Source organism: Salvelinus fontinalis, unplaced genomic scaffold (genome assembly GCF_029448725.1).
Source record: "Salvelinus fontinalis isolate EN_2023a unplaced genomic scaffold, ASM2944872v1 scaffold_0075, whole genome shotgun sequence".
In the NCBI taxonomy this organism is placed as follows: domain Eukaryota; kingdom Metazoa; phylum Chordata; class Actinopteri; order Salmoniformes; family Salmonidae; genus Salvelinus; species Salvelinus fontinalis.
In genome coordinates, this window is record NW_026600284.1 from 177,501 (window position 1) to 197,035 (window position 19,535).

Consider the following 19,535-nt stretch of genomic DNA (forward strand, 5'->3'; position numbering starts at 1 on the left):
ATGCTTAGAGAAGATCTTATGTCAAGTGTTATTGAAGTGTTGTGGCTGCTATAGGCCGCCAAGTGCTAACAGTCAGTAGCTAAATAATATGTGTGAAATGCTTGATAGTGTGTGGGAAGCTTCTCACTGTAACCAGCGCCTGTAATCTGGTTCAGGTTATTAACCTACCAGGGTGTTTTACAAGAGGAAGCTTCTCACTGTAACCAGCGCCTGTAATCTGGTTCGGGTTATTAATCAACCTACCAGGGTGTTTACAAACACTACAGGAACACGATCATCCACATGTATTGATCACATTTTTACTGTTCTTAATGTTTTGTCCACTCAGCGTATTTCGAACTTGTCATTACTATATTTCCAGTGTAGGTGGCTTTGTGTGTTAACCTTTTCTAAACCAGAGGTCTAACTCTTGTTTTATTCTCTGTCTCTCTATCGCCCCCCCCCCCCCCCCTCAGGGGCCAAGAAGGAGGGCGCGGCAGGGTTCTTCAAGGGCATAGGGAAGGGTCTGGTGGGGGTGGTGGCCAGGCCGACAGGGGGCATCGTAGACATGGCCTCCAGCACCTTCCACGGCATACAGAGGTTAGTAGAGAGACACAGGACACTACAGAGGTAGTAGACACGAATACAGGACACTACAGAGGTTAGTAGAGAGACACGGGACACTACAGAGGTTAGTAGAGAGACACTGGACACTACAGAGGTTAGTAGAGACGAATACAGGACACTACAGAGGTAGTAGACACGAATACAGGACACTACAGAGGTAGTAGAGAGACACAGGACACTACAGAGGTTAGTAGATACGAATACAGGACACTACAGAGGTTAGTAGAGAGACACAGGACACTACAGAGGTTAGTAGAGAGACACAGGACACTACAGAGGTTAGTAGAGAGACACAGGACACTACAGAGGTTAGTAGAGAGACACAGGACACTACAGAGGTTAGTAGAGAGACACAGGACACTACGGAGGTTAGTAGAGACGGGACACTACGGAGGTTAGTAGAGAGACACAGGACACTACAGAGGTTAGTAGACACGAATACAGGACACTACAGAGGTTAGTAGAGAGACACAGGACACTACAGAGGTTAGTAGAGAGACACAGGACACTACAGAGGTTAGTAGAGAGACACAGGACACTACAGAGGTTAGTAGACACGAATACAGGACACTACAGAGGTTAGTAGAGACGAATACAGGACACTACAGAGGTTAGTAGAGAGACACAGGACACTGCAAAGGTTGGTAGAGACGAATACAGGACACTTACAGAGGTTAGTAGAGAGACACGGGACACTACAGAGGTTAGTAGAGAGACACGGGACACTACAGAGGTTAGTAGAGAGACACAGGACACTACAGAGGTTAGTAGAGAGACACAGGACACTACAGGGGTTGGTAGAGACGAATACAGGACACTACAGAGGTTAGTAGAGAGACACGGGACACTACAGAGGTTAGTAGAGAGACACGGGACACTACAGAGGTTAGTAGAGAGACACGGGACACTACAGAGGTTAGTAGAGAGACACAGGACACTACAGGGGTTGGTAGAGACGAATACAGGACACTACAGAGGTTAGTAGAGAGACACAGGACACTACAGAGGTTAGTAGAGAGACACAGGACACTACAGAGGTTAGTAGAGAGACACAGGAGACTACAGAGGTTAGTAGAGACGAATACAGGACACTACAGAGGTAGTAGAGAGACACAGGACACTACAGAGGTTAGTAGAGAGACACAGGACACTACAGAGGTAGTAGACACGAATACAGGACACTACAGAGGTAGTAGAGAGACACAGGACACTACAGGGGTTAGTAGAGACAAATACACTACACTACAGAGGTAGTAGACACGAATACAGGACACTACAGAGGTAGTAGACACGAATACAGGACACTACAGAGGTTAGTAGAGAGACACAGGACACTACAGAGGTAGTAGAGAAACACAGGACACTACAGAGGTAGTAGAGAAACACAGGACACTACAGAGGTAGTAGAGAGACACAGGACACTACAGAGGTTAGTAGAGAGACACAGGACACTACAGAGGTAGTAGAGAGACACAGGACACTACAGAGGTAGTAGAGAGACACAGGACACTACAGAGGTTAGTAGAGAGACACAGGACACTACAGAGGTAGTAGACACGAATACAGGACACTACAGAGGTAGTAGAGAGACACAGGACACTACAGAGGTTAGTAGAGACAAATACACTACACTACAGAGGTAGTAGACACGAATACAGGACACTACAGAGGTAGTAGACACGAATACAGGACACTACAGAGGTTAGTAGAGAGACACAGGACACTACAGAGGTAGTAGAGAAACACAGGACACTACAGAGGTAGTAGAGAAACACAGGACACTACAGAGGTAGTAGAGAGACACAGGACACTACAGAGGTTAGTAGAGAGACACAGGACACTACAGAGGTAGTAGAGAGACACAGGACACTACAGAGGTAGTAGAGAGACACAGGACACTACAGAGGTAGTAGAGAGACACAGGACACTACAGAGGTTAGTAGAGAGACACAGGACACTGCAGAGGTAGTAGACACGAATACAGGACACTACAGAGGTAGTAGAGAGACACAGGACACTACAGAGGTTAGTAGAGACAAATACACTACACTACAGAGGTAGTAGACACGAATACAGGACACTACAGAGGTAGTAGACACGAATACAGGACACTACAGAGGTTAGTAGAGAGACACAGGACACTACAGAGGTAGTAGAGAAACACAGGACACTACAGAGGTAGTAGAGAAACACAGGACACTACAGAGGTAGTAGAGAGACACAGGACACTACAGAGGTTAGTAGAGAGACACAGGACACTACAGAGGTAGTAGAGAGACACAGGACACTACAGAGGTAGTAGAGAGACACAGGACACTACAGAGGTAGTAGAGAGACACAGGACACTACAGAGGTAGTAGAGAGACACAGGACACTACAGAGGTTAGTAGAGAGACACAGGACACTACAGAGGTAGTAGACACGAATACAGGACACTACAGAGGTAGTAGAGAGACACAGGACACTACAGAGGTTAGTAGAGACGAATACAGGACACTACAGAGGTAGTAGACACGAATACAGGACACTACAGAGGTAGTAGACACGAATACAGGACACTACAGAGGTTAGTAGAGAGACACAGGACACTACAGAGGTAGTAGAGAAACACAGGACACTACAGAGGTAGTAGAGAAACACAGGACACTACAGCGGTAGTAGAGAGACACAGGACACTACAGAGGTTAGTAGAGAGACACAGGACACTACATAGGTAGTAGAGAGACACAGGACACTACAGAGGTAGTAGAGAGACACAGGACACTACATAGGTAGTAGAGAGACACAGGACACTACAGAGGTTAGTAGAGAGACACAGGACACTACAGAGGTAGTAGAGAGACACAGGACACTACAGAGGTAGTAGAGAGACACAGGACACTACAGAGGTTAGTAGAGACGAATACAGGACACTACAGAGGTTAGAAGAGAGACACAGGACACTACAGAGGTTAGTAGAGAGACACAGGACACTACAGAGGTTAGTAGAGAGACACAGGACACTACAGAGGTAGTAGAGAGACACAGGACACTACAGAGGTTAGTAGAGACGAATACAGGACACTACAGAGGTTAGTAGAGAGACACAGGACACTACAGAGGTTAGTAGAGAGACACAGGACACTACAGAGGTTAGTAGAGAGACACAGGACACTACAGAGGTTAGTAGAGAGACACAGGACACTACAGAGGTTAGTAGAGAGACACAGGACACTACGGAGGTTAGTAGAGACGGGACACTACGGAGGTTAGTAGAGAGACACAGGACACTACAGAGGTTAGTAGACACGAATACAGGACACTACAGAGGTTAGTAGAGAGACACAGGACACTACAGAGGTTAGTAGAGAGACACAGGACACTGCAAAGGTTGGTAGAGACGAATACAGGACACTTACAGAGGTTAGTAGAGAGACACGGGACACTACAGAGGTTAGTAGAGAGACACGGGACACTACAGAGGTTAGTAGAGAGACACGGGACACTACAGAGGTTAGTAGAGAGACACAGGACACTACAGGGGTTGGTAGAGACGAATACAGGACACTACAGAGGTTAGTAGAGAGACACGGGACACTACAGAGGTTAGTAGAGAGACACGGGACACTACAGAGGTTAGTAGAGAGACACGGGACACTACAGAGGTTAGTAGAGAGACACGGGACACTACAGAGGTTAGTAGAGAGACACAGGACACTACAGGGGTTGGTAGAGACGAATACAGGACACTACAGAGGTTAGTAGAGAGACACAGGACACTACAGAGGTTAGTAGAGAGACACAGGACACTACAGAGGTTAGTAGAGAGACACAGGAGACTACAGAGGTTAGTAGAGACGAATACAGGACACTACAGAGGTAGTAGACACGAATACAGGACACTACAGAGGTAGTAGAGAGACACAGGACACTACAGAGGTTAGTAGAGAGACACAGGACACTACAGAGGTTAGTAGAGAGACACGGGACACTACAGAGGTTAGTAGAGAGACACGGGACACTACAGAGGTTAGTAGAGAGACACGGGACACTACAGAGGTTAGTAGAGAGACACGGGACACTACAGAGGTTAGTAGAGAGACACATGACACTACAGAGGTTAGTAGAGAGACACGGGACACTACAGAGGTTAGTAGAGAGACACGGGACACTACAGAGGTTAGTAGAGAGACACGGGACACTACAGAGGTTATTGTGATTTTATTTGGAATGCTTTGTTTAATGTGGTATTGTGTAACGCCATGTGTGTCTCTGTCTGCCAGTCATAACCATGTTTCTCTCTGTCTGCCAGTCATAACCATGTTTGTCTCTGTCTGCCAGTCATAACCATGTTTCTCTCTGTCTGCCAGTCATAACCATGTTTGTGTCTGTCTGCCAGTCATAACCATGTTTCTCTCTGTCTGCCAGTCATAACCATGTTTGTCTCTGTCTGCCAGTCATAACCATGTTTCTCTCTGTCTGCCAGTCATAACCATGTTTCTCTCTGTCTGCCAGTCATAACCATGTTTCTCTCTGTCTGCCAGTCATAACCATGTTTCTCTCTGTCTGCCAGTCATAACCATGTTTCTGTCTGCCAGTCATAACCATGTTTCTCTCTGTCTGCCAGTCATAACCATGTTTCTCTCTGTCTGCCAGTCATAACCATGTTTCTCTCTGTCTGCCAGTCATAACCATGTTTCTCTCTGTCTGCCAGTCATAACCATGTTTCTCTCTGTCTGCCAGTCATAACCATGTTTCTCTCTGTCTGCCAGTCATAACCATGTTTGTCTCTGTCTGCCAGTCATAACCATGTTTGGTGCTTTATGTTCTGTACATTATAATTATGTGAGCTGACTAATTTTGTTAACTGTTCTGTTGTCATTTTGTTTTCTCATAAGTTAATTCCTTGGAGATGTTATTTTGGTCTTTCTGTTGAGTGAGTATTTGGTGAGATGTGGGAAAGCTGTGACCTACACCAGGATCATAGGGGAGGGGTTTGGGGCAATATGGGAGGGGTCTGGGACTATAGGGGAGGGGTCTGGGACTATAGGGGAGGGGTCTGGGACTATAGGGGAGGGGTTTGGGACTCTGGGAGGGGTTTGGGACTCTGGGAGGGGTTTTGGACTCTGGGAGGGGTTTGGGACTCTGGGAGGGGTTTGGGACTCTGGGAGGGGTTTGGGACTCTGGGGGAGGGGTTTGGGACTATAGGGGAGGGGCTTGGGACTCTAGGGGAGGGGTTTGTCTGGCATGGCGGGTTAGTTGTCTTTCTCATAGATCAGAATGTCTGTCAGAGAGGTAAGTGACTGCATGGTGTTAAAGTAGTTATTATGCTATTATAACATGCTGTTTCAAAGGAAATGATTGGTTAACGCTCAACATTTAACCCCCCCCCCCCCCACCTCCATCGTTGTTAACACTGCTTCTGACCTGACTCCTCCCTCTGCTCCATGCTGCAGCATCGTGAGGTCCACCAGACTAAATCCCTGAGGACTGAACAGCCTGGGAGAGAGCAACACTAGATACTGTAAAGCTCTTAAAGATCAGAGCTGGCAGAGAGCAAGACTAGATTGTTACCATAAAGCTCTTAAAGATCAGAGCTGGGAGAGAGCAAGACTAGATACCATAAAGCTCTTAAAGATCAGAGCTGGCAGAGAGCAAGACTAGATTGTTACTGTAAAGCTCTTAAAGATTAGAGCTGGGAGAGTGAGCAACACTAGATTGTTACTGTAAAGCTCTTAAAGATTAGAGCTGGGAGAGTGAGCAAGACTAGATTGTTACTGTAAAGCTCTTAAAGATTAGAGCTGGGAGAGTGAGCAAGACTAGATTGTTACTGTAAATCTCTTAAAGATTAGAGCTGGGAGTGAGCAACACTAGATTGTTACTGTAAATCTCTTAAAGATTAGAGCTGGGAGAGTGAGCAAGACTAGATTGTTACTGTAAATCTCTTAAAGATTAGAGCTGGGAGAGTGAGCAAGACTAGATTGTTACCGTAAAGCTCTTAAAGATTAGAGCTGGGAGAGTGAGCAAGACTAGATTGTTACTGTAAATCTCTTAAAGATCAGAGCTGCTGTTCTCAGCAGGTCGTTCTGTAACTCAGTAACTCGACATCACATTGGATTCCAAACTGCAGTTAGACAAACAGACACACCACAGACTCTTCCTTTGTCAGATCCGCTGATAGAAGTTACACTCAAGCCCCTCCTCCCACCTGTTCTCTCCTCTGGGATTGGCCGACTGCACGAGCGCACGACCACTGCCATGCAAAGATTGGCGGTTTGGCAACGTTTTTTGTTGCAAAAAAAACAAACACAAAAACAACATAATATCCACATAATGTCAGGAACCCAAGATGTATTGGCCCCGGGGGCTCCAGGTCTGTGATAGACTGATGGCCCCGGGGGCTCCAGGTCTGTGGTAGACTGATGGCCCCGGGGGCTCCAGGTCTGTGGTAGACTGATGGCCCCGGGGGCTCCAGGTCTGTGGTAGACTGATGGCCCCGGGGGCTCCAGGTCTGATAGACTGATGGCCCCGGGGGCTCCAGGTCTGTGGTGGACTGATGGCCCCGGGGGCTCCAGGTCTGTGGTAGACTGATGGCCCCGGGGGCTCCAGGTCTGTGGTAGACTGATGGCCCCGGGGGCTCCAGGTCTGTGGTAGACTGATGGCCCCGGGGGCTCCAGGTCTGTGGTAGACTGATGGCCCCGGGGGCTCCAGGTCTGTGGTAGACTGATGGCCCCGGGGGCTCCAGGTCTGATGGCCCCGGGGGCTCCAGGTCTGTGATAGACTGATGGCCCCGGGGGCTCCAGGTCTGATAGACTGATGTAATGCATTGCAGAGTGGAATGGTGTTTTGGGGGAAATGTGCTAGCATGTAGCTGGGTAATTTACATTGTTGATACGGAGCTGAAATGACACCCTGTCAACAGCACTCTGACTGGAGGACACAGCCAAGTGGACCATTCAGTCTCTACTGCAACTTTAACCCCCCCCCCCCCCCCCCCCCCACACACACACAGCTTTCTCATAACCCCCCCCCCCCCCCCCAGCTTTCTCATAACCCCCCCCCAGCTTTCTCATAACCTCCCGTCCCTCCCCCTCTCACCTCTCAGGTATCTAATGTTGAGCCAAAACATTCCTAATTCCCCAGTTGCTCTGAGATGCCAAAACACAGACCCCCCCCCCACAGCTTTCTCATAACCCACCCCCCCCACAGCTTTCTCATAACCCCCCCCCCCCCCCCCCCACACAGCTTTCTCATAACCCCCCCCCCCCCCCCCCCCCCAGCTTTCTCATAACCTCCCGTCCCTCCCCCTCTCACCTCTCAGGTATCTAATGTTGAGCCAAAACATTCCTAATTCCCCAGTTGCTCTGAGATGCCAAAACACAGACCCCCCCCCCCTCCTCCATCACATAGTACTTCTGTCCATTCACCACGTCATTCATTATCCTTCACAAAAGCATATTAATCACTTAATTAATTCCTGATAACCTGATGAAATTATTGTTCCATGCTTTCACACTAGAGATAACGAAAGGTGAGATACTGGAACACACACACACACACACACATACACACACACACACACACGCATACATACTCATGCACCGGTCGCCTCCCCCCTTTTGGGCTGAACGGTTTATAAGTTAGTGATTTCTTTCAGAAGCAGGATTCTGCTAGTGTTGATTGTTTTGCTGTAATGGTGTCCTAATCTGTTACTGTGTCTGGCTCATTGGGAAGACATCGCATAGCAGTTTTGTTATGAGTTTGGGTCAGAAAGCAAACTAGTTCTTGCTCTTGATTCATGAAACCCTTCTGGATGGTGGGGTTGCGATTGGCTCTGTGAGATCTCTGACGGTGCGTTCCGATTGGCTCTGTGAGATCTCTGACGGTGCGTTCCGATTGGCTCTGTGAGATCTGACGGCGCGTTGTGATTGGCAGGGTGGCAGAGTCGACAGAGGAAGTGACCAAGCTGAGGCCGGTCAGACTGATCCGAGAGGACGGAATCATCCGACCTTACGACCAGGAGGACGCCAAGGGTTACGACCTATTCCAGGTTAGCAACCCACCTTAGAAGAACACTAAAACACCCATGGCTGGAGGTAGACTTGTCCAGGTTGGAGAAAAGGAGGCCATATAACAACTAGTGCTTTTTCCCTTCCTGCACTTTTCTATTCTAAATTATATATTTCTTAAATTTTTCCTTATACAGTGTATTACATGTCCGTAACAACGACTGAGTCAATCTGAAAGTGTAATCTTGAAACCAATGAGTTTAATCTTTTATCTTTACAGAAATGAAACATTCATGTCTTTCTCTTTGACACCGCTGGCCGCGAAGTGTCGGTCTTTCTTTTCCACTTCTAATTTCCTCCCTGTCCTTTTGTGTGTTTCTCTCGCTCTCTCCTTCATGCAGCATGATGAGGAATAGAAGGGGTCGAGGTTGATTATGGGGTGGTGTATGTTCTCTACATGATGTAATTCAATTGCCAGTAATCAATGGACAATTATCTCAGTTCTATCAACGGCCAGTTGATGAGGAGTTAAAAATGTCTTGATCGTTGAAATGTTGACGCACACATAGGTGAAGCTCTATATCTGTGTCAAGGTTCAATCTCCTTTCTATATCTGGTTTGTAAATGTGTTGCTGATTTCATGACTCTTAATGCAGGTTTCTTGGCTGAACACTGAATTGTTTTGCATGCCAAAAGGGGAAAACATCTCCGTCCGTACAATACCTCAGTCTTGTTTTTAAGTCAGGTCTTTTCTATTACTTTTGCCAAATAAAATCTTTTTTGCAATTTTATTTCATATTTACCAGAATTAGGAAATGAAACGATTTAGCCTGCTATATAATATATGCAGATGATTTTTTCCAGCCTTTATATATTACCCTATATAACAAAACAAAAAAATGATTGAAAATAATATTTTACTAAAGAAATGTAGTCATTTTGTTGTTTTTTGACTAGTAACGACACTTCAGCAGAAGTTTGCAATATTTTTTATAAAAGGTTCATAGCGTCACCTTGTAAATCATTGCTTTCGTATCTGTATATACAGTATTGCACTCATAATGATATATTGATGCTCTACTCTTACATTAGTGTGTGTATGAGTTACTATAACCGTATGCTAAATTATTTAGAAACTGGCTTATTGTTCAAAGAAGCAAATTAATGTTATATTTGTTAGATACTTTGTCATTATTTTCCAACATATTCAACATAACTCTCTAGATGTAGTTAGTCTGACTGCCTTAAACTATGTGAATGTATGCTAATGTGACGGGTAAATGGTTTATTTCTATTGGTCAATACGTTCACTATGTTCTATTGTGTGTGTGATGTCACTTTCAACCTGAAATCTAATAAAACTATATAAACATTCACTTAATTACATGTGGAAAATCCATTGCAATGATTTGCTGGTTTACGGTAATAAAGTTTGCTTAGAAAAGGGAAGTTTTAGCTACAACATAATCTTTACAAATGAAGATATAATCTGTGTTCGAATAGTCATACTCACCGAACTAACCGTATTATTTGTGACTGAATTGAGTATATAGTATGTTCGTTGGTCGTAGTACGGATATAGTTAGTATGCCAAAAGTTCCCGGATGTCGTACTAAATTCGCCTAAATACGAAGTGTACATGCAGAGTACACTATATCCGTGCTTTTAGGACCCATAATGCAATTCTTCAGAAAATGGGCGTGGCTTCACAACGTTTTCAGGTTTGAAGAAAATGGCAGGAAAATATAGAGCCGAGGAGAGCAGAGACAAATTCATTGCTTTAACTAATTAGAACAAATGTTAAGAAAATGTTGAGCAATTTAATAAAGTAATGACTTTTCAAATAAGTTACACGTTACGTTGGCTGACAATTTGTTAGCTACGCTGTCCTTACGAACCGCATAGCATTACTGCAGTATGTACCGGCATGTTAGCTAGTTACCTAACGTTAGTTGGCTACCAATACATCTGCTAACTAACTAACTACCCAACGTTTATTGACTTGACTATTCACATCACTCTTAGCTAAGTGGTTTAGTCGTTGTGCATTTCAATAAGACATTGTTAACTCTGGCTATCTATTCCCGATTTCTCGCGCAGAATAACTGATGAATTTACAAAACGCTCAACACCCGTTGAATATGGCCGTTGTCAATAAACGTCAGCAAAAAAAAAAAAAAGATCAATTAAATTGTTACCGGGAACACAGTTAGTCTCCAAGGCTCTGGATAATATAAAAACAGCCTAACCGGCTCTGCTAGGACGAGTATAATGGTCAGAGTGAGGTGTTCTCTAAGTAGCTAGCCGACGTTAGCCAGTTAGCTTGGGTGCTTAATGGTCAGAGTGAGGTGTTCTCTAAGTAGCTAGCCTACGTTAGCCAGTTAGTTTGGGTGCTTAATGGTCAGAGTGAGGTGTTCTCTAAGTAGCTAGCCGACGTTAGCCAGTTAGCTTGGGTGCTTAATGGTCAGAGTGAGGTGTTCTCTAAGTAGCTAGCCTACGTTAGCCAGTTAGCTTGGGTGCTTAATGGTCAGAGTGAGGTGTTCTCTAAGTAGCTAGCCGACGTTAGCCAGTTAGCTTGGGTGCTTAATGGTCAGAGTGAGGTGTTCTCTAAGTAGCTAGCCTACGTTAGCCAGTTAGCTTGGGTGCTTAATGGTCAGAGTGAGGTGTTCTCTAAGTAGCTAGCCTACGTTAGCCAGTTAGCTTGGGTGCTTAATGGTCAGAGTGAGGTGTTCTCTAAGTAGCTAGCCGACGTTAGCCAGTTAGCTTGGGTGCTTAATGGTCAGAGTGGGGTGTTCTCTAAGTAGCTAGCCTACGTTAGCCAGTTAGCTTGGGTGCTTAATGGTCAGAGTGAGGTGTTCTCTAAGTAGCTAGCCGACGTTAGCCAGTTAGCTTGGGTGCTTGAATGCTCTGAATGCTCCCTAGAGCGAAGCGCTCTCAGTTTTACAAACGGACAATCTGTCCACGCTCTGGATTTGACGAAGGCCCAGAGTGCACCATGGCACTCCAGATTTTTTAAATTTACAAACACACCCCCGAAATCGTAAAAATGTTTAGCTAGTCATTTGTTATGCTAGCAAGAGGTTGCATAGCAACAGCATCAACTTCCGGGAAACGATACCGTTCAGTTTACAGTATACTAAAGCGAACTAGTAGTATATACTCATTTTTAAGTATGTAGTATACAGTAAGTTAGTATGTGTATTCGAACACAGCTAATGTATTTGTATGTTTCCACACATGGACACTGCTCCTTCAGAGGTCAGAGATCAAGCAGCTGGAAGGAGAGATCTTCAGACAACACTGTTTGTACCCTGGACACAGGAAGACCAACGTTATAGTGACCAACAGGTACATTGTGGAAGACTTCAGTTCAACTTGACTCGTGCCTCAGGGTAGACCTTTTGTGTTTGTATATTGGGGATACTGGTTTGAGAAGGCGCTTTACCTGAAAAGGTCTTTTAACTAATTGTGCATTTAAAGGAAAGTATTCAGACCCTTTGACTTTTTTCCACTTTTGAGTTACTTTACAGCCTTATTCTAAAATGGATTTAAATAAATACAAATTCTCATTAATATAAACACAATACCCCATAATGACAAATTGAAAACAAGTTTAGACATTTTTGCAAATTTATTACAAATAAAAAATATAAATACCTTTTATTTACATAAGTATTCAGACCCTTTGCTATGAGACTCGAAATTTGAGCTCAGGTTCATCCTGTTTCCATTGATCATCCTTGAGATGTTTCTACAACTTGATTGGACTCCACCTGTGGTAAATGAAATTGATTGGACATGATTTGGAAAGGCACACACCTCATATCGTCCAATCAATTTAATTGACCACAGGTGGCCTCCAATGAAGTTGTAGAAACATCTCAAGGATGATCAATGGAAACAGGATGCACCTGAGATCAATTTCGAGTCTCATAGCAAAGGGTCTGAATATTTAGGTAAATAGGGTATTTCAGTTTTTAATTTGTAATACATTAGCAACATTTTGTAAAAACCTTTTTTCTCTTTGTCATTGGGTATTGTGATGTTATTATGGGGTATTGTGATGTCATTATGGGGTATTGTGTTTAGATTGATGAGGGGAAAAATGCATTTAATCCATTTTAGAATCAGGCTGTAATGTAACAAAATGTGGGAAAAAGGGAAAGGGGTCTGAATACTTTCTGAATGCACTGCGTGTATACCTACAGTACCGGTCAGAAGTTTGGACACACCCACTCATTCCAGGGTTTTTCTTTATTTTTACTATTTTCTACATTGCAGAATATTAGTGAAGACATCAAAACTGTGAAATAACACATATGGAATCATGTAGTAACCAAAAAAGTGTTAAACAAATCTAAATATATTTGAGATTTGAGATTATTCAAAATAGCCCCCCTTTGCCTTGATGGCAGCTTTGCACACTCTTGGCATTCTCTCAACCAGCTTCACCTGGAATGCTTTTCCAACAGTCTTGAAGGAGTTCCCACATATGCTGAGCACTTGTTGGCTGCTTTTCCTTCACTCTGGGGTCCAACTCATCCCAAACCATCTCAATTGGGTTGAGGTCTGGTGATTGTGGAGGCCAGGTCATCTGATGCAGCACTCCATCACTCTCCTTCTTGGTCAAATAGCCCTTACACAGCCTGGAGGTGTGTTGGGTCATTGTCCTGTTGAAAAAAAAAATGATAGTTCCACTAAGCGCAAACCAGATGGGAAGGTGTGTTTATGCAGAATGCTGTGGTAGCCATGCTGGTTAAGTGTGCCTTGAATTCTAAATAAATCACTGACAGTGTTACCAGAAGAGTACCCCCACACCATCACTCCTCCATGCTTCACGGTGGGAACCACACATGCGGAGATCATCCGTTCACCTACTCTGCATCTCATAAAGACATGGCAGTTGGAACCAAAAATCTCAAATTTGGACTCATCAGACCAAAGGACAGATTTCCACCGGTCTAATGTCCATTGTCCTTTAGTAGTGGTTTCTTTGCAGCAAATAAATCGACCATGAAGGCCTGATTCACGCAGTGTCCTCTGAACAGTTGATGTTGAGATGTGTCTGTTACTTGAACTCTGTTAAGCATTTATTTGGGCTGCAATCTGAGGTGCAGTTAACTTTAATGAACTTATCCTCTGCAGCAGAGGTAACTCTGGGTCTTCCTTTCCTGTGGCGGTCCTCATGAGAGCCAGATTCATCATAGTGCTTGATGGGTTTTGTGACTGCACTTGAAGAAACTTTCAAAGTTCTTGAAATGTTCCGTATTGACTGAGCCTCATGTCTTAAAGTAATGATGGACTGTCGTTTCTCTTTGCTTATTTGAGCTGTTCTTGTCATAATATGGACTTGGTCTTTTACCAAATAGGGATATCTTCTGTATACCACCCCTACCTTGTCACAACACAGCTGATTGGCTCAAACGCATTAAGAAGGAAAGAAATTCCACAAATGTACTTTTAACAAGGCACACCTGATAATTGAAACATTCCAGGTGACTACCTCATGAAGCTGGTTGAGAGAATGTCAAGAGTGTGCAAAGCTATCATCAAGGCAGAGGGTGGCTACTTTGAAGAATCTCAAATATATTTAGATTTAACATTGTTTTGGTTGCTACATGATTCCATATGTGTTATTTCATAGTTTTGATGTCTTCAATAAAATTCTACAATGTAGAACATAGTAAAACATGTACTAGAATGAGTAGGTGTCTCCAGACTTTTGACTGGTACGGTATGTAGATATATACTACTATATAGAGTATATCTACAGTATGTATGTATTCATTAAACACTCCTGCATTTATTGCGTATGAATTACCGTTACTGTCGATGAAGTCCTATTATTGTAATATTGAGGCTGTCATGTATTTTTACCCGTTATCACGTCCTAACTCGTAGGCCCCGCCACATCTCCTCTTTTCTTACAGGAGAGTGATGTGTGTGAAGGAGGTGGATTTTGTGGGACACTTCAACAAAGAGTGGGAGTGTCTGTTTGAGCATTTCTCCAGGCCTCCGTACGTGGAAGGAGGGGACCTGATGATCTACTGCAAGGTCTGGCTTCAGACATTTTTACCAGACGCATTAAATAGCATCCTTAGGTCCAGTCAGAACCTATTTCAAATTCACTCACTTAGTTACTTACTTGCATCCTTATCTCCTTAAGTCTTGTAATGGACTGAATATCTTTGTTTGACGGCAGGAACAGAACAAGTCTTGGACTGAATATCTTTGTTTGACAGCAGGAACAGAACAATCTTGTAATGGACTGAATATCTTTGTTTGACGGCAGGAACAGAACAAGTCTTGTAATGGACTGAATATCTTTGTCTGACGGCAGGAACAGAACAAGTCTTGTAATGGACTGAATATCTTTGTTTGACGGCAGGAACAGAACAAGTCTTGGACTGAATATCTTTGTTTGACAGCAGGAACAGAACAATCTTGTAATGGACTGAATATCTTTGTTTGACGGCAGGAACAGAACAAGTCTTGTAATGGGCTGAATATCTTTGTTTGACGGCAGGAACAGAACAAGTCTTGTAATGGACTGAATATCTTTGTTTGACGGCAGGAACAGAACAAGTCTTGTAATGGACTGAATATCTTTGTTTGACGGCAGGAACAGAACAAGTCTCGTAATGGACTGAATATCTTTGTTTGACGGCAGGAACAGAACAAGTCTTGTAATGGGCTGAATATCTTTGTTTGACAGCAGGAACAGAACAAGTATTGGACTGAATATCTTTGTTTGACGGCAGGAACAGAACAAGTCTTGTAATGGGCTGAATATCTTTGTTTGACAGCAGGAACAGAACAAGTCTTGTAATGGACTGAATATCTTTGTTTGACGGCAGGAACAGAACAAGTCTTGTAATGGACTGAATATCTTTGTTTGACGGCAGGAACAGAACAAGTTTACGTTCCAGAAAAGAGATGGACAGGAACCCATGAGAGTGCTGCACCTCAAGTACCCTGCAACCGCCCAGGTCCCAATAATACACCTTTTCGTCTGTCTCTGTCTGTCTCTGTCTGTCTCTGTCTGTCTCTGTCTGTCTCTGTCTGTCTCTGTCTGTCTCTGTCTGTCTCTGTCTGTCTCTGTCTGTCTCTGTCTGTCTGTCTGTCTGTCTGTCTGTCTGTCTGTCTGTCTGTCTGTCTGTCTGTGTGTGTGTGTGTGTGTGTTGGACTCACAGTACCTGACGGCCTCTCCTCCTCCTCCTGTAGAAACTGTGTGAGGCCATAGAGCAGGCGCAGTCGGCCCAGAGGCAGCATCGGATGGTGAAGCAAAAATCACAGCGCTTTCTCAAACCGGGAGACAAGTGTTGATGTCATCACCGACCAGAACGATGTCACCGCTGCTCAGAATGATGTCACCGCTGCCCAGCATGAAGTCCTGATTAACCAGAATGATGTCATGGTTACCCAGCCTGACGTAAACGCTACTCAGTAGGTCACCACCACCCAGAATGTCACCACTGTTCCTGCTACAGTACTGCCCAGCCCAACACACATTTGCACTAAAGGAAAGCCATGCATTAGTGTTTACAGTCCTGTTTACTAATGAGTCACTGCTGCCTTATGGAGAAGAGAAAAAATCGGATCATTTGACTGTTATGAAATCATTTTGATAATATCTGCATCAATGATAGGAATGTTGTGCTTTTTGGTTTACACAATTCCCTCCAGAATCAATGACTACAGAATCAATAAAAAAAACATATGTAGAAATGAGATGAAGGATCTATAAAATGTGTTTTTTGTTTTTGCTTTTCTTTGTCGTGTTTACAGATGTCTGATTTAAAGGGGTCAATGATAGTTGACCTGACTGCTGTATACAAACAAGAGTGGATTTATATGGACAATGGTATTGAAAAGTCAGTTATTCATTGTTTCTATAGGTTTATCTTGTTTGGAGGAAATATACACTTAACTCTTTAAATTTTCCCTTTTGATTAACAATCATTTTACGGACATAGATTAATATTATCTTGAAATGGGGGGGTTAATTTTGTAAAACTGTTAGTTTATGTAAAGTGATGTACTGTAGGAATCTACAGTATAGGCTGTGTTGACCAGTGAAGACTAATGACCAGTGTACTGAAAACTACGCGACATTACATTTCATATATGTTGCTGTCATCTATACAACCAACAGCGTATGAGCATATTCTGCCCTAATCTATCCTGCTAACCTTGGTGGAACAAATAAATCATCAAATACAAACATTAAATCTTTTAAATATACATTGTCTCTGTGCATATTTAGCTATTCTATAATAACGAGGAGAGTTATCGACCTAGCTAATTGAGTTAGGTTATATCATATGATACCAGGAGGAGAGTCAACGACCTAGCTAATTGAGTTAGGTTATATCATATGATACCAGGAGGAGAGTCAACGACCTAGCTAATTGAGTTAGGTTATATCATATGATACCAGGAGGAAAGTCAACGACCTAGCTAATTGAGTTAGGTTATATCATATGATACCAGGAGGAGAGTCAACGACCTAGGTAATTGAGTTAGGTTATATCATATGATACCAGGAGGAGAGTCAACGACCTAGCTCATTGAGTTAGGTTATATCATATGATACCAGGAGGAGAGTCAACGACCTAGCTAATTGAGTTAGGTTATATCGTATGATACCAGGAGGAAAGTCAACGACCTAGCTAATTGAGTGAGGTTATATTGGTACAGAGTTACAGTATTACACACTACGTCCCAAATCGCACACTATTTCCCTATGGGCCCTGGTCAAATGTAGTGCACTACATAGGGAATAGGGTGCCATTTAGGATGCATGCCGTGTAACAGTTAACAGTAGCTGTGTGTGTGTGACTCATAAAGACCGTGTGTTTTTACCAGCGTATCAAACGTGAATGACGAATGAGAAGCGACAGCCTAACGCTTCTTTTACGACCCTGAGGTTTCACAGCTCGGACGTCCTGCCGTGTTCAAAGCAGTCCAGTCAAACAGTCCTACGTCAGTCTAGAGTACTGAAACGCACTATAAACACACGTCAGTCCTACGTCAGTCTAGAGTACTGAAACGCACTATAAACACACGTGAAACAGTCCTACGTCAGTCTAGAGTACTGAAACGCACTATAAACACACGTGACACAGTCCTACGTCAGTCTAGAGTACTGAAACGCACTATAAACACACGTCAGTCCTACGTCAGTCTAGAGTACTGAAACGCACTATAAACAGACGTGAAACAGTCCTACGTCAGTCTAGAGTACTGAAACACACTATATACACACGTGAAACAGTCCTACGTCAGTCTAGAGAACTGAAACACACTATATACACACGTGAAACAGTCCTACGTCAGTCTAGAGTACTGAAACGCACTATAAACACACGTGAAACAGTCCTACGTCAGTCTAGAGTACTGAAACGCACTATAAACACACGTGAAACAGTCCTACGTCAGTCTAGAGTACTGAAACGCACTATAAACACACGTCAGTCCTACGTCAGTCTAGAGTACTGAAACGCACTATAAACACACGTGAAACAGTCCTACGTCAGTCTAGAGTACTGAAACACACTATATACACACGTGAAACAGTCCTACGTCAGTCTAGAGAACTGAAACACACTATATACACACGTGAAACAGTCCTACGTCAGTCTAGAGTACTGAAACGCACTATAAACAGACGTGAAACAGTCCTACGTCAGTCTAGAGAACTGAAACACACTATAAACACACGTGAAACAGTCCTACGTCAGTCTAGAGTACTGAAACGCACTATAAACACACGTCAGTCCTACGTCAGTCTAGAGTACTGAAACGCACTATAAACAGACGTGAAACAGTCCTACGTCAGTCTAGAGTACTGAAACACACTATATACACACGTGAAACAGTCCTACGTCAGTCTAGAGAACTGAAACACACTATATACACACGTGAAACAGTCCTACGTCAGTCTAGAGTACTGAAACGCACTATAAACAGACGTGAAACAGTCCTACGTCAGTCTAGAGTACTGAAACGCACTATAAACAGACGTGAAACAGTCCTACGTCAGTCTAGAGTACTGAAACGCACTATAAACAGACGTGAAACAGTCCTACGTCAGTCTAGAGTACTGAAACGCACTATAAACAGACGTGAAACAGTCCTACGTCAGTCTAGAGTACTGAAACGCACTATAAACACACGTCAAACAGTCCTACGTCAGTCTAGAGTACTGAAACGCACTATAAACAGACGTGAAACAGTCCTACGTCAGTCTAGAGTACTGGAACGCACTATAAACACACGTGAAACAGTCCTACCTCAGTCTAGAGTACTGAAACACACATAAAAGTATATTGTTCAAAGTGTTAGTGGCTACTAGTGATGAAGGCCCCGCTGTGAACAAAGCAGTCGAACAGTCCAACACTAGTAAGGAAAACCAGACTGAAATACAGACACATGACACACTTGACACATAGTGTACTGGTGCTAGTGGTAGAGTCTACTGGTGTATATTTCCCACTGTCAACGGGTTCAAAGCAGACCAATCGAAAATCCAGTACTAGGTGAGGAACAGCATAATGGAGTAGACTACTGAAACACATTATACTAGGTGAGGAACAGCAGAATGGAGTAGACTACTGGAACACATTATACTAGGTGAGGAACAGCAGAATGGAGTAGACTACTGAAACACATTATACTAGGTGAGGAACAGCAGAATGGAGTAGACTACTGAATCACATTATACTAGGTGAGGAACAGCAGAATGGAGTAGACTACTGAAACACATTATACTAGGTGAGGAACAGCTGAATGGAGTAGACTACTGAAACACATTATACTAGGTGAGGAACAGCAGAATGGAGTAGACTACTGAAACACATTATACTAGGTGAGGAACAGCTGAATGGAGTAGACTACTGAAACACATTATACTAGGTGAGGAACAGCAGAATGGAGTAG

General features: G+C 43.7%; 1 protein-coding gene across 1 annotated transcript in view; it reads left to right on the plus strand.

The window, feature by feature from the left end:
- Positions 1-16,838, plus strand: part of LOC129842936 (intermembrane lipid transfer protein VPS13C-like) — a 194,313-nt gene extending 177,475 nt beyond the window's left edge. Inside the window, 6 exon segments of the mRNA XM_055911643.1 lie at positions 456-579; positions 8,521-8,635; positions 11,851-11,942; positions 14,525-14,648; positions 15,500-15,583; positions 15,819-16,838. Of these exon segments, the coding sequence (XP_055767618.1) occupies positions 456-579; positions 8,521-8,635; positions 11,851-11,942; positions 14,525-14,648; positions 15,500-15,583; positions 15,819-15,920 (641 nt within the window). The 3' untranslated portion in view covers positions 15,921-16,838.
- Positions 16,839-19,535: the final 2,697 nt, after the last annotated feature.